Source organism: Vicia villosa, linkage group LG2, assembly GCF_029867415.1.
Source record: "Vicia villosa cultivar HV-30 ecotype Madison, WI linkage group LG2, Vvil1.0, whole genome shotgun sequence".
NCBI lineage: Eukaryota > Viridiplantae > Streptophyta > Magnoliopsida > Fabales > Fabaceae > Vicia > Vicia villosa.
Genome location: NC_081181.1, coordinates 206,103,997 through 206,125,154, shown reverse-complemented (window position 1 = coordinate 206,125,154; position 21,158 = coordinate 206,103,997). Strand labels below are relative to the sequence as shown.

At 31.6% G+C, this 21,158-nt stretch overlaps 1 protein-coding gene across 1 annotated transcript; it reads right to left on the bottom strand.

The window, feature by feature from the left end:
• Positions 1 to 492: 492 nt before the first annotated feature.
• Positions 493 to 9,118, bottom strand: LOC131653693 (organic cation/carnitine transporter 4-like). The gene is made up of 2 exons (XM_058923954.1): positions 8,669 to 9,118; positions 493 to 1,880 (listed from the first exon to the last, which is right to left on the bottom strand). Exons 1-2 carry the CDS (start codon positions 9,060 to 9,062, stop codon positions 730 to 732), a joined length of 1,545 nt encoding a protein of 514 aa, XP_058779937.1. The 5' UTR covers positions 9,063 to 9,118; the 3' UTR covers positions 493 to 729.
• Between the last annotated feature and the right edge of the window lie 12,040 nt (positions 9,119 to 21,158).

Sequence of the window (21,158 nt, the reverse complement as noted above, 5' to 3'; positions counted from 1 at the left end):
TAAGTCCAGTCAACCAAACAAGGAATTCAAATGCGCGCATTTAACCCTTTTTTTTTTTATGGGTCAACAACACCTAATCTACTTGCAACTAAATGGTGGAACAAAATCTTGGACATTGAGGAGGCCAAACATCCACTCATGTTTTTACTGACAATGTTTCTTACAAAATTATTCTATTACTCAATCACTATAGTTTCTATCATTCTTGATGGTCACCTTTGGTGTCACTACCGTAGTTGTATAATTCTATGAAGTCATCATATTGATCCCATGTACAAGATTAATCTATGCTACAAATGTAATTTAGGATTCAATCATTAATCAATGAAATCAATCCTTTCATTCAATTCCTTTCACTCATTGCCAAATTGAGAAAAACACTCCCACAATGCTATCAAATATTGACACCACACTCAAATCATCAATCCATTAATGCAATAGGGCACCCCTTTAAAAATGGCTATGTTTCTAACACTCCCTTGAAAAAAAATGTAGCAAATTAACTTCATCTTTGAAACAGAAACTACATAACATCCATGTATATAAGGGTAGACAATCTTTAGTTTTTGACCAAGGTATTAGCCAACAATCTAATAATTTACAACTTAATATTTTGCTCACTAGACTTGCCAATGGCAATGGCTCCAATATATTTCAATCACTAAAGAACATATCTATATAATAACCATAAATACGTACAAACATTCAGCTAGCAGTAACAATATAGCATCATGCAAGTCCAGCCTCCAATCCTTTGAATGTATCATAAAGAGGCATATTCAATGTCTCTGGCAAATAGAATGCAATTATCCCACCTAAAATCCCACATCCTGCAAACACCCCAAACGGCAACCAACCACCCAAAACCACCACAAAAGGCACCACTATCGCCCCCATTTGCACCGCCTGCGCTGTACTCCCTAGCGCGGTGTTCCTCACCACGGTAGGAAACAACTCCGTCGTGTAAATAAACAACAAGTTATAAGTCCCTGCTATTCCAAATATACCTAAAACACCACACACCATTTTAATCACTTTCCACACCCCCACATTACTCATCAAACTCCCCATGAAACAAAAGAATCCACTAAACCACATTGTCCCTATTGTCAACGGTTTCCTCCCGAATCTAACCGACAACACCGCCATTAGCATGAACGCCGGTAACTCTGAAACTGCATTCAGAAACACGTTCATGTAGAGGTTGGTTTCGAGATTTCTAACGTTTAAACTTAAACCATACCACACCACTGAGCTTAAGAAGTTAAGAGCTACAGCTAGAATTAACCTAATACGCGTAGCAGGGTGGCGAATCACATCGATAATGGATCCAGCTTGTGCATCCACGGAATCAAGATCATTTGTTTCATTTTTCGCGTTTAATACTTCTTCGTCGAGTGCAAGGACAACTCCTTCTGGAAGATGATTCCCGTTGAAGGAAGCAATGGTGGCCATGAGTGTAGTTGCTTCTTTTATTCTTCCTCGAACGAGGTACCATCTCGGGGACTCGGAGATGAAGGGGAGGACGAGGACAATGTAGAGGATAGAGGGAATGGAGGTGACCATATAAAGTGTGCGCCATGTTTGGAAGATGTAAGCAATACCGGAGAGAATTGCGATGCCGCCTGAGAAGAAGTAGAATGTGCACAAACCTGCAGTGCCACGTTTTGATGGGCCAACGGGTTCGGTGGCAAGGACGAAGGCGCAGAGACCGACCGCGCCGCTGCTGAAACCAGTGAGGAGGCGGAGGAGGACGTAGATCCAATAGTTAGGAGAGAGAGTTGTTAAGCAGCCAAATATGGCGCTTAGGGCACAAACCACAGTGAGAGATCGTTTTCTTCCTAGATATGAGTCTGAAAGGTGACCAAATACTCCAGCTCCTGAAATTATAACATCAAAATCATACTGTTTTTATTGAATTCAAAATCTTAATCAAATTGAAAGAAAAAAGTTACCATCTCATCAAAATGCTATTGAGTTATGGATATCATTTTTAAACTAAAACAAATATTTTTAAATTATAAACAAATGTCCGAATGTTACTTAATAGCATTCTTTAAAGCATTAGGATTCAAAAGGAAATAAAATGGTGTACCTCCAAAACTTGAAAATTAAATATATCCTTTATGAAAAATGAATTCAAAACTTTTTTTGATCAAGTACAAAACAACTTGTAGATGAAGGATCATTAGATGTGTTTGAGTGGAGACTCAAACTCAGCAATTTTTTATTTCTCCATATTTAAAGAGTGTGATTCTCAACACCAAATTACTTTACAAAGATTGTTTGCATATTTAGTTATATTTTTCTTAAATATAAGATTTAAGTTGTTTATCCCTTTTATAAGGTATATTTTAGATTTTTTTTACTGAATTAAACATTTATTTATCAACATATTTTTAATCATAATATTTTTTTGCAATATACAATGAATATTATGATAAAAATATTTACTTTATTTTTTGTATTAATCCTCTAGTTTTTAAATAAAAACATCACAGTGATTCAGAATTTGGTAAGAAGACAAGTAAAGTTAAATCACTACAAATAATAATAAATTTTATAATAAAAGTTTACCTCAACCAATAAACAATCAAGGGGTAATTCAAGATGCGTCACTTTTTAATTTTTTTTTATTTAAAAAAATACTTATATTTTCATTGAGCTATTAAATGATGAAAAAAGCTCTTGGATTGGTTTGTCTAACTACAAAGGGGCGGATTTTAAGGAGAGTTTTTGGATTTGGTTTTCTTTTTGTAAATCTAAGAATATTAGCAAAATTAAGTTGGGGTGTATTTGGATGGCTATTATTTGGAGTATTTGGCTTGTTAGGAACGACATTATTTTCAAGAATTCGGTGTGGAATACCCGTGATGTCGTTTGGAGTTGTAAAGCGCTTTTATGGAGGTGGTCTTTTATCGGGAATATTCCCCATACCAATTGTAACTTTTATGAGTTTGACAAAAATCCTTTGTATTACTTAAGTTAGGTCTCAATTGGTGGGTATTTTTCCTTTCGCGGCTTTGCCCGTATCTTTTGTAATCTTGTTCCGTGAACTTTTGTTCTCATTAATGAAACTTGCTTACAAAAAAAAAAAGCAATTACAATATTTAATTTTATTTTAAATTTTTTTACTTATTACATAAGTTGGTATATCAATCAATAGGTAAAATTTTTACTTTGCACCTTTTATTTTTTAAGTTTTTAATTAAAATCTGAGAGGCCTATTCTTTCGGTTGGGATTGCAACCGATAGGTAAAGTATTACAAATTTTCTCGGTTGATCCCCTCAGCCGATACAAAAATTCAAACAGAATTAAATTTTCACAAAACAAAAAGTTCTCGGAATAAACACTATTTCCATTATTCCTTTGAAATCGAACAAACCCTAAATCAAATCTTCATCTTCTCCATTGAATTTTCATCTTCTCCATTGAAACTTCATCTTCTCAAACAACTCGAAACTTCAATTATCATGTAATGAGTTTCGAAACTTCATCTTCTCCAAAAACCACTTCTTCCATTATGAGTTTTTAAACTTCCTCTCTTCCATAATTTAAAAATGTTAGTTGTTATTGTTGTAAAATGTTTAATGTTATGGTTGTTGTTGAGATCGAAGAATTAACTATGTTTTTAATATGTGTTGTTTTGGTAAAATGTTTAATGTTATTGCTATTGTTGAGAGTAAAAAGTTTAATGTATCATCTATGTTATGATAAAAAACATGAAAAAACATTGATTCACCTATGTTATGATGGAATTTGTCAACATTATACGACATGGAAGTGGCATGGCGAATTGACAAAAACCCCAACTGCGATACACCGAGATGAAGTTGATGCAAATATGAATGATCGACTAGAATTGTTGAAAGACATGCTTGAATCCTAACACCATACAAAATAGTGGGGTTATGGTTGAATTTGAATTCATGTACTTCTCTAGTTTCAAAGTTAAGAATCATGTAATGGTATCTAGATTGTACTTTAGGATCATTGAAGAGATTTAGGAGATTTATTATGCTATATTTAAAGTTCCTTTATTAAAATGCAAATGGATTAACAGTAACTCTGGTGTATTAATTGATGAATTAGGATTTATATTGGTTGACCTTCACAAGGCAGCTTATATGAACGAATCTTTCATCATGGTATCCCAAGCAAAACAAGTGTTTTATGTTATTGATCAATCTAACAAAATACTGTCAATTGTTCTCCAAAGAAAACATGTTCCTGCTAGTGATGAAAAATAAGATTTAACTCTTGATATTTCTAAGGCCCCTTATTTCTCAACACACGTACCTCATATGAAGAAAATGATATAAATGATGTGCATGCTATTTGTTATGATCATCAAGAAGGGATTAAGGAAAACAAACAAGTAAATATTTTTTATTGTTTATCTATAATGTATTTGTATTTTTTACTCTTAATATTTATAGTTAATATTGTTATTATTTTCACTTTTCTTACATTTCGTTCAACTTTTTTTTATAAGCAATAATATCATTCAAAGAGTGAGTACAAGGGGTACTCAAAACCTTACACCAAAAAAATGAAAACTCTTCGATTTACCTCCCAATAATATTTAAAGGGGAGTTAAACCAGTCATAAAAGTTACACCTAACTTGACTTTTGCAATCTAAAGCATACCATCTCCAAGATAAGAATTTAATTGACAAAAGAGGATCCTCAAAATTGAACACGTCACCATTAAACATAATTGCATTTATTGCAAGCCATAAATTCCATATTGTAGATAACCAAATCAAACCTACAATATCTCTACCTTCCATTTTCTTCCATTCTAGACTTTGAAGAATGAAACTCGATAAGCACCTTTCACTGCCTCATTCTTTCTAACCAACCCAATTGCGAATTAATCTCCATATCCTTTTTTAGACTAAACAATCAAGAGATAAGTGATTATTAGCTTCATTCACTTGAAAACACAAGACACGACAACTGTTATTGGCGCCTTCTCTATATATAATGCCTTGTTTCTTCAACTGATATGTAGTTGAAAGCTTATTTAATAACATCCTCCATCCGAATATGAGTATCTTCAAAGGGGATTTAAGGTTTTTAAAGAACAAATATCGATCATTCATAGAAGACGACTTATATGACGTACGTTCGTTCACGTTGACCAACTTACTTCCTTGAGTTTTATGAATTCAATTGAACCATTGATATGTTTGAGTTTTGTAGTGAAAAATAAATATGTATAGTTTGAGTCTCTCTAAACATATTTGATTAACCATTAAATATATGGAATATACTGTGTATCATTTTGGTTTTGATGTAATGTATAGTTTATACTTTGGCCTTATAGACATCAAATATATGATAGGAAATGTGTCATTTAGGTTTTGTTTTACACAAATACATTGTTAAATATGCCTACAACAGTTTGGTTTATATTGTTTGTTGGTGGTGGTGTCTCTTGCCTCTGATCTCTGGTGTTTTTTAGATTTGTTGAGATGTGCGATTTTCAATAATTTTGTTATGTTTTACAACATTGTCGCCGCCTTGTTAGACTTATAATTTTTCAGTTATGGTTCGTTGTGACCTAGATTTGTTTGATTTGAAAGAGCTTTTATACTTTTTGTATTTTTGGTAGGCAGTTGTTGGTACGTGAATGTGTTTGTTTTGGTGGCCGGTTCAATCATTGTTATTTAAAATTGTATCGATCCGTACTAGAGTCGACCATTCTCATTCTCAGGCGCATTCAGATCTACAACCCTAGGCCTCAATTTTTAGGGACCCAATTATAAATATTTTAATTAATAAAAATGTTGTAAGTAACGCAAAGAATTAACATTACAACATGCCTTGAATTTTCAACTTCTTAATAAGAATAGTTTAGAGGAGAAAAGATTATAGCACAATAAACCAGGTAAGTTTGCGCCCTTTTTAAAATTATTTTTTAATTTATGTATCAATAAATTTATCTTTGTGTCTATCTAATATTTTATCATTGACCCGGTAGAAAAGTTTAGTTGAAAATAGGGATGGCAAACGTGTCGGGTCGGGTGTGAGTTTCACACTACTCAAACTCGTATTCGAAATCAGTACCCGAACCCAAATGTTGTTCGGATGACAAAATAACACTCACGCCCATATTCGTTGGGTTCGGGTTTTTTCAGCCAAACCCGAACCCGTAGCAAATATATATATATATATATATATATATATATATATATATATATATATATAAGCAGGTGTGATTTCAAGTTTCGGGTGCGGGTTTAATATTACTCGAACTCAGTCAACTCGGATTTTCACCCGTTGACTCGGGTTCGCATGTGGATGGGCCATGCAGGTTTGGGTCTGCTTGACATCCATAATTGAAAATTGTTAAATGGGTCCAAATTTATGCTATTTTTTAAATTATTTTTTTTAATTTAAATTTATTTGTTAAAATAGAACAAAGTCTCTAAATTAATAGGGTTAGTTCTAATATCATACAAAACCATTTTTTTATTTGCTACCTGATTTCTCTCTTGTATGCAGGTTTGTTGGGTAATGTCTAATTATGATGTTGTTGCTTTTGTTCTTTTTTTTTATACCACTTTTGTTGAAGTTGTAGTTGCACTTTGGTTTGAAATGTTTACTACATTTTCATATGGTTTGACAAAGTCAAACTTTTATCTCTTTATTATTTTAGTCTCTTTTATTTTATTTTATTTTATTTACTTATGATATATATATATATATATATATATATATATATATATATATATATATATATATATATATATATATATATATATATATATATATATATATATATATATATATATATATATATATATATATATATAATAATAACTCCAACAATAAACTTATCATGACAAATCAATATGGAACACATATTTTTATCAATAAATATAATTTGATAAATATTTCTTATTGTTAAATATGAAATAAAATACATAATTAATATTTATCTTATTGATTTATAAAAAAATATATAATAAATACATAAAAATAAGAATACTTTTCTAACTTTTAAACATGTTATTATAGAATGAATAAAATAATTTATTTTTAGAAAGATAATCTATATTTTTACAAAAAATAATATAATAAATAAGTTAATTTTAAGACCAACATTTAAATATTTAATTATAATTTAAAATAATATTATCTACAATTTAAAAATAATAATTAATAATAATAATAATAATAATAATAATAATAATAATAACAACAAGGATCTTTAATTTCAAAAATGTAGAATGGTGGACACAAAATTTTCATGTCATAATCTCTATTGATAAAAATAAATCATTCAAGTATATTGAAAGAAATTATATGTATTATATGAAAAACTGTTTTTACTATGTGACATAAAAATCAACTTTGTAAAATAGAATAAAAAGGTGCTTATAGAGATAGAACACACACAACCGACTTCTCGAAGGTTTTCCAATTACAGTTTTTTTGAATTAATCTAAACAATTTACTTTACCTTTAACAAACGTTTAATATATATACCATTCAGTATATTAAAAAAATGCAACCCTATAATTGTTGAGACTATATATTGTGCCACTGCTTGCACAGATATATATTGCTTACTTGTTGTGAGAGCCTTTTCAAACTCTAATTTAGTTCTTTGAAAGATCAGATTTCGTTGGTTTATTTGTCAGAATTATACTTCATCTATTGACTTTATGGTGACGCATATATACAAGGCCGTCTCAATTTTTTGGAGGCCCTGTGTAGATTAGTCATGGTTCAACCATGACAAAATAATTAGAGGCTCTATTTACCACCATTTTAACAGTGGAAAAGATTTATGAGACCCTATTTAGTTACGATTTAATCGTAAAAAATTTGAGGCCCTGTGCGGTAGCCCGCCTTACACGCCCTCAAAGACGGCCCTGCATATATATCGTGAAGCCAATTTTTATGCTGATATTCTGGCTAGTATTGGATATTATAGTAAGATATTTGATTGGTTTAATTATGTTCATAGTGATATTTTGAATAATTATCTTTTAAACAAGGATGGTACTCCTAGACTAAGACTTTGCTATTAAGTAGTTTTAGTTTGGTCCCCTTGTATTCAGTATTCTGTATTCCTTCTGTTTTCTGTTTATTGGATTTCTTCTTTTGGTTACAAAAAAAAAAATACAGAGCCATAGCCGTGTCTTAGGAGAGATATGGAGAGAAAGGAGAAAATATATAAATAAATGAAAGGTAAAAATTCAAAGTCTATAAATGGTATATGTTTCTTTAACTATAAATGTTAGTTAATTATGAGATTTAGCTTTTAAAATTTATTTACGTGCAGACATTTCACAAGATTTCATCCAGGTCCAATAATATGATAAGACTGTTCTGATGTCCCACCGAACAGAATGGCAACTTGTTATGATAAAGAATTTTTATCAATGAAATTTTTTTAAAAATAATTGACATTTAAATTATTAATTTAGTTTTAATTTTAATTTTTGATTTTTTTTAAAATTATTTTCTCGAATAAAGATTGTCTGTATCAATCAAATTATAGCTATTCTGTTTGAATTTATGATAATCAGTGTAAAGTGTGAAATGATCACATGCCATGAATATTATGGGATGAGAAAGTAAGTACTACTAATAATCTACAAGAAAAAAAAAAAGGAGTTAGAGAAGATAAGAGAAAAGTGAACAAACCAATGGTACAACCGACGAAGAAAACAGCCTGAACAAGTCCAACTTTAAACTTATCACCGCAAATCAAATTCCATTCCGACACCGTAGAAGCAGTTTTCCCGCCGATCCACTCCCACGACTCCGGCGACATACTGCAAACACTTCCACCGGCGGAACACTCCGTACCAGAAACGCACTTCCAGTCAGGCTCCCGATCAGTGAAAATCATAACCATGGAGTGAAAAGCTTGCAGTGCCCATGCAAGACTAGTGAGAATGAAGTGTTTCATCTGCCACTTTCCAAACTCGCCGCAGTATTTCTGAAGCATGTTGTCGATGCAGATCTTTTCGTTTTTGGACGGCGGTGATAGGATTGGAGAAAGAAGATCGTCGGAAAGAGAAGATATGGCAGCCATCAGGTAGTGTTCTGTATTTTGTTCTTTCGAAATATTTGAGCTAATAGTGTCTTCATTTTTTATATAGAGATTGTTAGCCTAAGAAATAAAAGGAAAATGCTGAATTTTAATTGGCTTACTTTGTTTTGTTTTTTTGTGGTCTTGATACTTTCAAGTAGATTATTCCAAAGATATAGCATTATGGGAATTTTATTTTCAAATAATCAAATTTTTTTAATTTAAATATTCAAATAAACAACATTCCACATTATTCATTAAAATAATTATGTTTCAAACAAAAAAAGTCGTATCTCAAAGGATGCGCCAATACTACCGAGAAATACACTTAAATTTGAACACTGACGTCAGATCCTATGGCGCATGTTCATGCTAATGGGAGGAGATTGATCCGTTGGTTAGATAGAGAGATTCAAGATGGTGAAAAAATTAGAAAAATTGATAGGCTTGTTTCTGTGTTCAACAGTGCGAATGAAAAGAGCGAACCAACTCAGTTTTTAGAGAAAGTTAAAACTAACGGTGATGTGCATGTTATGATGTTTGGACCAAATGATATTGTTTTGATGATTATAATATCTTAGGTATGTTATACTATTAACTCCTTTAATATGTTCTTCGAGTTGTTGTTTTCTGCAGTGCATGTATTCGTTTTGTTGTAACTGAAAGTTGTATTCAATATCAATTATATGGTTACAATAATTATGAATGAAAGTCCTTTAATTATGTCGTAGATCTTGCTCCCTCATTTGGACAATTTTTACGATTGTGACTGGGCTGACAGCATGTACTACATAATCTTACCATTTTGTTCGTTGTACCCATTTTGGTTTGAATACACATACTGTTAGGGCGACCCTTTTTTCTTCCTTCGCATATTTTCGTTGTTCCATACTATGTCCCATTGATATTTAGGCCAATAATCCTCATTTTTTACCACCAAGAAGCTATTGTTGTACATATTAAATACGCTTATGACTTTATAAACAACGGCTAGTTGATTGGAAGGGTCCTGGTGAGTATATGAACATGCTATATGACATAGGTGCAAGGCTGAAGGCTTGAAACTTTTTTCAATCGCACCAACCTCTATCTAGTTTAACCCGATAGTATCCCTTAGCCTCCCCTCATTATGATCCATTGTCTCTTGTACACTGAACTAACCTTTACAACAGTCAAACATTGTAACCACATGTGTGATAACTTTGACAGTTCCTCAATAAATTTCATTCAACTTTCACTGATCAACTGCCTCGATTGTAACACTAAACTCCATTTTGAACCTATGGCCTCAAACAGTAACCCTGACCAAAAATAGGTTTCTCTCACCAACCTGATTATCAGTAGGTTTCTAATACCTTTGAAGACAAAGTTCATTGATTCCACAATATTTGTTGTCTGTGGCCCCACCATTGACCATTGTTAAATGCCCTAGTCCACTTCTCCACTAGAATATTATCAATCCACCTTAACACATCTGCATTTATCAATCTAATTTCTTCGCGGTAGTGTTGGGACGATGGTTCTGTTAACGCATACCCTGCGTTCACAACTTTTTCCGAAGCATATTGTCTTTGATCTCCCGCATGAAGTTTTGTGCAATATGTCTAATGTAGTAGACATGCTTAGAAGTAGGATCTTTCCAACCATTATCAAGGTTATTGTATGCACTCTCAATAGATGGATTTTTGTCTAAAATCAAACATCGGTTGGGCTACGGAGCAAAGTGTAGTTGGAGATGCTTGAGAAAGAAACTTCAGCCACCAGCAGTTTCACCTTCAACAGGAGCGAAGGAAATTGGAAAAATATTATTATTTTTATCTATGTCACTGTCATGAGTAGCGTTCCTTTATATTTCTCATGCAACCATGTTTCATCAATTTGAATAATAGGTTTGCAGAATGCAAAACCTTTGATGCATGGTTCATACGCCAAGAAGACTCGATGGAATATTCTATTTCCACTAACACAAGTTTTGTCTGGGGTAAATGTCGATAGTGTCTCTGAAATTACAATAGTTCTCGGAGCATAATACTTAAATGCCAACAAATATTGTGGAAGTAATTATCCCAATTTTCGTATACTTGTTCAACAACCTTATTTCTCACCATCCATGCCTTCCGGTATGAAGGAGTATAATTGTACCGTGTAATGATATAAGAGATTATCATACTCACCCTTAATGACAGATCCTTGCTAATGAGAGAAAATAATTCTTGGCTTATTAACTGGGAGCTTAGTTTACAGTGATCTTGCATCAGATTAGTGGTAATGCAAGTGTGAGGGGGATCCATAGAACTTATCCTCCAAGAATCACTTCTTTTCCTATAAGATGCTGCCAGTTGGAACATGCAGAGCACGTTACGACACATAATGATGTACCTCTCTGCATTAGTGTGATCTATAGTACAATTAGTTGAGTTTTTCATGTGAAACTTTTTATAGCTCTCACACAGTCTTCTTTTGTACGAAACATGTCTCCCACTTTTAACGCTCTCTTCGTCGGCATGTACGAGTTGTAAAAGATATTTGTGAATGGTACGTCTTCATCTAAGGTGAAGTTTGTCATATGCTCAAGAGGACATTACACATGGCTCGAATGTAATGGCTATAGTTCGTGGTCTACAGAGTCATGATTCACCATATAATCAACCAGTGTCTTATCTTCTTCTTCTTCTTCGTCAACAATGTCGACTTCGGCTTGGTAGTCGTCGTCAGTTTTATTAAAAACTTGTGACTAGTCAACGATCTGAGACAACTGAGACTATTGAGGTTGTTGCAGTAAAATATACAACTCAATATCGTTGAACCCGAAATATTCATGAGTTAGAAACATATTTTGAACATCTTCATCATCCCAAGCCTTTAGTTCAAAATATTTGACTTGGTTATTGTCAAATACAACTGAATTTTGGTAAATAATTTGGTAAATTGGACAAGACTGAAACTTCGCCTCAATTCTCTCGTTCAAATGCGCAAAATAGTTCGAACACATTCCAATTGTTGGGAATCTTGTTGTGAATTACGACAAAATTCAATATCAATTTGTGAGGCAAAGAATAGTAGCAACCAAAATAAATGGTCTACAACAATAATAATTTGTACACAAATAATCTAACAGAATAAGGTGAGATAAAATACGAAGGTTTGTTTATCCAGTTCAATCAAACGATCTACTCTGGGGGAGAGGGCAGCTTTCCAAATTAATATAAAACATTCTATTATTAATGAATAGATCAATGATTTGAACCGACTGAACCCGATACTCGTAAATTGCTCGGACCAGATTACTTTTCACCTTTTTGATTTTTTGGCAATCTCGAAACATATTTTCTTTCTCTTCATCAACAAATATTTTAAGGGATACTTCAACGATCTCCATATTGACTTTAAACTGCGTTGATACTAATTTAACCATCAACAACATTGTCGCTCTCTACCAGGTTGAAACTCTAATCAATAACCTTGATCAAATTCAAACAACCCTTGAATATTGATCTCGCCACTTGTATCCACTTGTCTTCAATTACATTTTTCTGGCTAGGTAAGTTAACAAGCCTACAAGTATGATTTTTCAACCACCATTGACTCCACCTGTTTTTAAAAGCCTCCCTGAAGGTTTCTTTTATTTTGCAGTCCTTTAGCCACATTAAAAACATAATAACCAAGGCTTGCATAATCATCCCTTTGGGATGCTACAATAACCCTCCTTACCTTATCATCAGTTAAATGATAATCAGAGATCTCTGTAGTCGTTCCCTCAATACTACTAGTATCCATAGTAGGAAACTCCACCTCAAACCGAGTTTTCTCTGTTATAGTTTCTACAAGTTTGTCCCTTGGTTTTCAATATTATCCCTCCAAAGAAATTCTATACCAACCAAGTAAGTTGTTTTAATCTCAACTCTTCCCCAAAAACTCAATAAAAACTCAGCGGTAACATGCATTCTTATCCCTTGATTTTGCAAAATTCATTATACTCCTCTGAAGCTTTTTCTAGGCATTCATAACGCCTTAAACTCAAATCCCATAGTTCTTCCTTGTCACGAAAGCCTCCACTAGTTACTGATGAATGAACAATAAAATTTGCACCTTGTAAAATATATAGACCACATATTTTATAACCTTTAGCAATAATCACTTCATCATGCGAAATCTTCAACACTCCATGTTCAACTCTAGTGCAATAGCCTAGATCATCAAACATACTTATAGATAACAAATTTCGCTTGAGTTCTGGAACATAACTCATATTATGAAGAAGAAGTTCACAATCATCAAACATTTTAAATCTAACTGTACCAATACCATGAACCTTGCATGCTTTAATATCACCAAGGCGAACTGCTCCACCTTGCACCATCTTCAAAGTTTCAAAGTATTATATTCTTGGACATATGTGATAAGAGCAACCTGAGTCAATGATCCAACTATCTTCAATTTCCAAACTCGATACTACTAGTGCATAGACATCCTCAAACTTTCTTCACCCAAGGCAATTGTAGCTTGAACACAATCTCCATTGACCTTTCTCTTAGGACGATCTCTTTTAATGTGACCTATTTTTTCACAATTAAAACATTTTACCTTTGACTTGCCATACCTCTTTGGTTTTGACATGCCTTTACGCTCACCTCCTCTTCTTGACACATATAACCCTTCATCACTATCTTCAATCTTCAAATTTTTTACTTTGAAAATTCTTTGGATTTCACCGCCGTCTGGACTTCATCCAAAGTAATAGTACATTTCTTACCATAAATAAGGGCATCCTTAAAGTGCTCAAAGGATCTGGATAATGAACTCAGTATAAGAAAAGTCTTCTCCCCATTATCAATCTTCACTTCAATATTCTAAAGATCGTCAATAATCTTGTGAAACTCTGTAAGTTACTCAACTATGGATTTATGCTCCACCATTTGGAATGAATAGAGTTGTTGTTTCAAACACAACCTGTGAGTCAAAGACTTAGTCATATACAATGATTCAAGTTTTTCCCATATAGCAAATGCAATTTTCTCTCTGGAGACTTCTATTAGAACTTTATCCACGAGGCACAAGATAATGGCACTTCTGGCCTTATCCACCATCTCGGTCTTCTGTACCTGTGTAAGACTTGCAGGCATCAATGCTTCACTCTTCAAAGCATCAATACACTTCTCTTGAATTAAAATTGCTTGCATCTTAATATTCCACAACCCGAATTCTTTGTTTCCAAAAAATTTCACGATCGCCCATCTACTAACCATGGTGCTCACTTGTAAGCAATATCTCTTTGCTCCATGCTCACCGCACCACTTGTTGGAAATCTTGTTGTTAATCACGACAAAGTTCAATATCAATTTGTGAGGCAAAGAATAGTAGCAACAAAAATAAATGGTCTACAATAATAATAATCCGTACACAGATAATATAACAGAATAAGACGGAAAAAAATTAAGGTTTGTTTACCCAGTTCGATCACAAATACTCATAAAGTTGTTACAAGAGATTACATATGAGTTACAAGAAAATAGCATTCGCAGTTTCCAAAGAACAAACCCTAATTTCTACCCAAGTGTTTCCCAATCTCTCAAATTCTCAATATAAGTATCACTCAAACCTAAGGTGTTTAGAAGTATTTTTCAATCTCCTTAGATAATCCAAAGGTTTCCCGAAAACCTTTATCTGTCTAAATTTTCTCTGAAATTCCCTAAACCCTCATTTTTTCTAAAGCTCTAAAATTGTCACACTATAATAACAGAAGACATAAGAGATGCATATTTATAATAGCCAAAATCCAACAAATCCATAACAAATCACAAAACATATCTCTTGTTAGAATAAAAAATATTATTATAATCTAATAAAATCTCTCAAATATTATAAATACCTTATAATATCTCTTAGACTATTATAAATAAATATATTTTATAATATTTTTAAAATATTGTAAATATATATCTCACAATATCTTATAAAATATTATAAATATCTTATAATATTTTTTTATATTAATTTATATGATCTTTAAATTAATATAAAATATTCTAATATTAATGAATGGATCATGAACTGAACCTATCGAATCCGATACCCGTATATCGTTCTGATCAGATTATTTTTCAACTTTTTAATTTTTTGACTGTTTCAAAACATGTTTTCTTTCTATTCATCAACAGAGATTTTAAGGCATACTTTAACACCAATCATTTACAGTTTTTTTTATAATTTCCAATTTAATTCAATTCAATTCAATTAACAATTTCTATTTAGATGGTTTGCTTTTGAACAATCTCACACGAGAGGTATACTAAACTTTACATGACGTCTAAGATAATTTAAAAGTGTACGAGAATTGAAAACTAGCTACTAATAAATAGTTTTACATAATAGATTAACCTCTATAATTTTACACAAGCAATTTGGACTGCCAAGTAAGTGTGACATTATATCTGTACCGTTTATGTACAAATTGACAAATTGCTTTCCACACAAGTTCAACATCTACTAAACATTTTGGAATAGCTAAACAAAAACTGCCAACGCATATATAGAAAGAGTCCCTGACGTTTCATCACCCAAAATAGGTCATGTTTGAAAATAATCACAAAATGACAAGACTAGCCACTAGCCAGCCACTCCATTTTCACTCTAATGATTTTTCTTATTTACAGGTGAATTCAAAATACAAAATATAAATTTCTCACTCAAATTCACATTGCTATATTCTATGATAACTTTTGGGATGATTTTATTGAAATAATCTCTAGATTTTTTGTCACTTCTTTTTAATGCTGTGTTTTCCAATTAATTATATGTGGACTTTCTCATATAAGTTGGTTGTAAACATGACCTAACAAATTAATTTCAGGTTTTTTTTTTTTGTATAATTGATAATGTGATTGTGAGGAGACAAGGAGGAATGGAAAATTTGGGAGTTCTCAGCTATCTGTATTCATTAAAATAGCATGACAAGGACAGGATGTAATCCTACCACAAGAAAAAGAAGAAAAAAAAGGAAAAAATGAGAGAGACAGAAATAAATTCAAAAATGGTAATAATTAAAATTTTATAAGGAGATTCAATCAAAAGTGGTGGCAATTAAGTTTAGTGGCTCATCTAAAGCAGTGGTATGACCAATTCAAAAGGACATTCAATGAACCTCCATTGTTTTTTGTGGACAGCTGTTTGTGTTTGTAGGACAGTTTGGCTGTGAAGAAATAAAACTTTGTTTAAGGGAGGAGTATTTGGAGTGATTGGCATTGTAGGCTTGGTTAAAGTAGTTTCTTGGAATGGTTTGTTTTTCTTTAATAGGAAAACAATTCTTTTTTAGATAGATTGGAGTGTAAATCTGAATTTGTGCAAAGCTTAGTTAGGTATTGATCACAGCTTTAATTAAAGTGTGTTTGTAATAGCTTTGTTGTTTGTATATTGGGTTGAGACCTCCTTTACTCTATTATAGTTTAATCCAATTCTTTACTTATAAAAAAAATTAAATGTTTATAAAAGAATTTAGAATACTTGCATTAGTCAAGGTGTAACTAGAAGTTGGTTAAATATATAACTAAAAAAAATGTAGTGTTTCTAATAGTACATGCTATATATGGTGAATTAGGATTTAGTTATTGTAAAATAAAATATAAAAGAAATATATTTTTATCATTTGGATTCCTTTGCTTTTAGTGATTCTAGTAGATTTATGAAGACACAAATAATTATTACTCCAGTTCGATTTATAAGAAAAAAAGACATATTTCATTATTATTAAGAAAGATAAATATTTATTTATTTTATTTCATGTAAGAGAGATAATATAATTATTAGTATATCCTCAAATAAATTGTCTTCTACTAACAATATAAAATAATTAATGCAAGGTTAGAATATAGGTATTAAATTCACCTAGAATATATATATATATATATATATATATATATATATATATATATATATATATATATATATATATATATATATATATATATATATATATATATATATATATAAGGAGCGATATATTTACCCCAAGAGTAAGTGTTGAACACTTATTCTAAATTTTAACCATTGATTTTCATTAATCTAACAGTTTTAATTGATCATTTAATTTAATTATTTTTGGAAATATTTTTCAACATAAAAAATTAATTAAAGCCGTTAGATTAATAATAATAATCAATGGTTAAGATTTAGAGTAAGTGTTCAATACTTACTCTTGGAGTAAATATATCCCTCCTATATAATATATATATATATATATATGAGGAGGGATATATTTACTCTAGTTGTAAGTTATTATAACTTACTACAAATCTAGACCATTGATTCTTCTCAATCTAATGGTTAAAAATAATAAGTAATAGTTTTCTCTCTCTATATATTTAATTACTTATTATTTTTAATCAATAAATTGAAAAATATTAATGGTTAAGATGTGGAGTAAGTTATAATAACTTCTGAGTAAATATATCCCTCCTTTTATATATATATATATATATATATATATATATATATATATATATATATATATATATGGTTAAAAAATTTAAAGACTTTTTCTTATAAATAAAATATGTAGCATAGATAATTATTAATTCTAATATTGTGTCATTTCTAAATTTATGGCTCACAAATAACTTGCACTACTAAAAATACTCAAATTTCCTGCGGATTTACCTGCAGATTTTAGTTAAATTTCCGCAGGAAACGTGTTTTCTGCGGATTTTCCTGCGGTTTTACGTCCCCAGCTAAAACCTTCGTGGGTAATATTTTCGGCAGCAAGTTTCGTAGGTAATTCCGCAGGTAAATCCGCAGGAAACTTCCGTAGGTAAATCCGCAGCAAACTAAAATCCGCAGGTAAATCCACAGGTAATTTCTATCTCAAATTAAAAAAAAATATAAACTTTTGCAACATTATAAAAATCTAAAATATTTTTATAATGTGACTGTAATCATAATATAAAAATAAAATGGAGATTCAATTCAACTATATATTTGTGTGCATTGAAACTAAAAAGATTAGTTAATTATCACAGCTCATCACAAATTAATCGAGGACAGTTGATATCATATAATTAGCGATTGAAATATAAAACTAGACTTAAATAAATACAAATGGAGATTCAATTCAACTATATACCTGAAAACAGGGTTCGCTTCAGTTAAGAAATCATACATTACTGCCCACACAAATCCTACCAAAACAGTACAACATGGATTCTTAAACTACACCAACACCACACAGATCAAGGAATCATGAATAGCTACAACTGTCATAGTACACGGAAACAACAGTTAGGCAGTGTCTGCCATCAACAACACTGCTTGACGGCGAGCTAGTCATATGTATATACTTTCTCTTTTTCAAATCCGGGACTGACTTGCATCTTAAAAGGTGGCTCAGATCCAATGATAAGCATCTTTCCAAATGCATACTTGCGGGCCAAATCCATCCGCTGAAGAAATCCACCAACCTTGTTCAAACTCACGAAGGAAACAGTGTTCTCATCTTGGTATTTGTAGTCACAGAACCAGAGAGAGTATCCTTCAGGATCATACATATCCCAAAATCCTGCAAGATAGAAAGAGGTTTTAAATTGATCTTTTCCTATACAGAAATCTATGACATTATTTGAATTGACAGGACATTCATAAAAACAAATTTGGCAATGAAACTACTACAGTGAGCCTACAACCACAAGAAATTGAAAGAGAGAGGTTCGCGATATTGTATGGTCCTGCCAAGGCATTCATAAGAACTAGTGAAGTTAGACATTATTTTAGAGAATATTAACATACTTCAAAGAAGGCCAAAGCTTGGCGGATCATATGTTGCTCACTTACTCCAAGGCTGAGACTTAAGTATCAGAATACATAAATTAAATAAAAAAGATGATGTTACCTGGGAGGATGTAATCTTTCAGTAAGTGTTTCAATATCCCTGTTATAGATGATTTTAATAGAAATAAACAAATGATGTAAAGAATGAAAAAATGTTTTGAGATATATAAATATATATAAATAAAAATCAATGCACAAATATCTGATGATACATAGGAGAAACCAAAAATTCTATAATATTTTACATAATAGTTGTAAAATAAGATGAGAAGAACACATTTTGTAATAACTTAAGTGTGATTTTCAATTTGGATCACAAGCTGCTAACTTTGCTCTGAGATCTTTGCGCAAGATTTTTCCTGAGGGTGACTTGGGAATGGCATCAATGAAGAATACTTTATTTATTCTTTTGCATAACACCACCTATATTTCAAAGGCACACACCTCATTTATTAGATTTTTTTCTCTATATTTTAAATTATAGTATTGTATAGGGAAAATGCTTCTTGGTACGAAGACTAACAATCACGAAATGCTACGAATAGTTTATAATCCTCTGATGTGATCTATAATAGTAAAGGATTTAATCTCTCTCCCATGTATTTAATTATAGCATTAAAGAGTTGATATATAATAACATAACTTTTAACCTCTCTTTCTTCCATTTATTTAATTTCACAAGTGAATTAATGATTCGTTGGAATTCGTGAAAAAATTAATCGTGCTATATAGCACTTCTCATTGTATAGATAAATATAATAGCTTATGTAAAAAAGTATTGATTAAGGACCTGTTTAGAGATAAACCGTTTAATTTCGTCTTCACTTAAGTTAGTGTAACCATTTGATCTCACCACGAATGCAACTGGTACCTCTCCAGCAGCCTCGTCATTCATTCTAAAGTTCAATTTTTGGTTGAAAAATATTGAATAAAACAAAATTAATTAATTATATCTGTCGTTTAGGTTCACAAATATATAATAAAAACTGGAAATATAGGAAAAATTTGTAAATGCAAGCAATGCTCAATTTAATGTTTATAGACCAAAATTGGTAAATTGTATATAATTGACTACTTTGTTACCAATTGCTATAAGGTTCCAGATGCACGAAACTGTCATAAGTAAAAATATAAATATCTAGGATAGTTCACATGCTGGTCCATACCTTTGCCATACCAGGAATCATCCCTAGGACTCGAGACACAGAACCCATTTGTGCAATAGTACGACTTTGCTTTAGCAAATCATTAAAGTCAAACTTTGCACTCATTATCTTCTTTTGCAAGTCTTCAGCATCTTCTTGAAGCATCTATAATAAATGCAGTTCATAATTGAATATTTCATTTTTTATCAATGACAGTAAAAAAAAATAGCAATAACAAATGAAAGAACATCACCCATTCCTAGGATTAGTAGATTTTGTTTAGAGGATGTGCTTCTGAGAATGGGTTTATGGAACTTCCTAGTGATCACATGATAGTCCATAATTTCACACCAATAACAATAATTACTTCTCATCGGCAATAGCACGAAATGGTAATAACGATAATTCTATGCTAATATGCAAATCAACCTGAGCATAAAAGCAACAATTCAAAAGTAAAATAAAAGCAAAAAGAGGAAAAAAATTCGGTGAGGCATTTTATCGAATACCTTGTGAGCAAGATCGAAAGCTGCATTTTCTTCTCCTCGTCGCTTCAACCGGTAAGCATTCCTCCATTCTCAGTTTTATGACATCGTATGCTTGCTAAGTTTGACTCAAACTGAAATTTATATTGAAATCGAATCACAATCAGTTGTAGCATAACCCGTAATGGAGTAAAAACAGTAAAAATGAAAAAAATCACGAAACAAAACTAACTTGCTTTGAGTTGAAATTTCGAGCGCAAACAGATTCTGAACACCGACGCGAATCAAATCCGGATTCCATAACAATTCGAATAAGTTTTGAAATCCAAATCCCACCAATTCGAGGCCAAGAGAATATGTGTCGTAATTGTTATTGTTGTGTAAGAATTGAGAGGGAGAGAGCATGAGTTTGAGAGAGTTGCACAAGAGAAACCGAGAAAGCTTGAGCTAATGCGCGTGAGGAAAAGTACTTCTCCGAAGAAGCATTTCTGAATAAGTCGTGTTTGCTTTCAACTAAGCTGCATATTTAGTTCATTGCACAAATATCTTAATCTTCCTTTCTATTTACCCTTTTTCTATTTTTTTTAAAAATTTTATCTATTATTGAGATACACCAAATTATATTATATAATTATATATTTTCAATATTTACA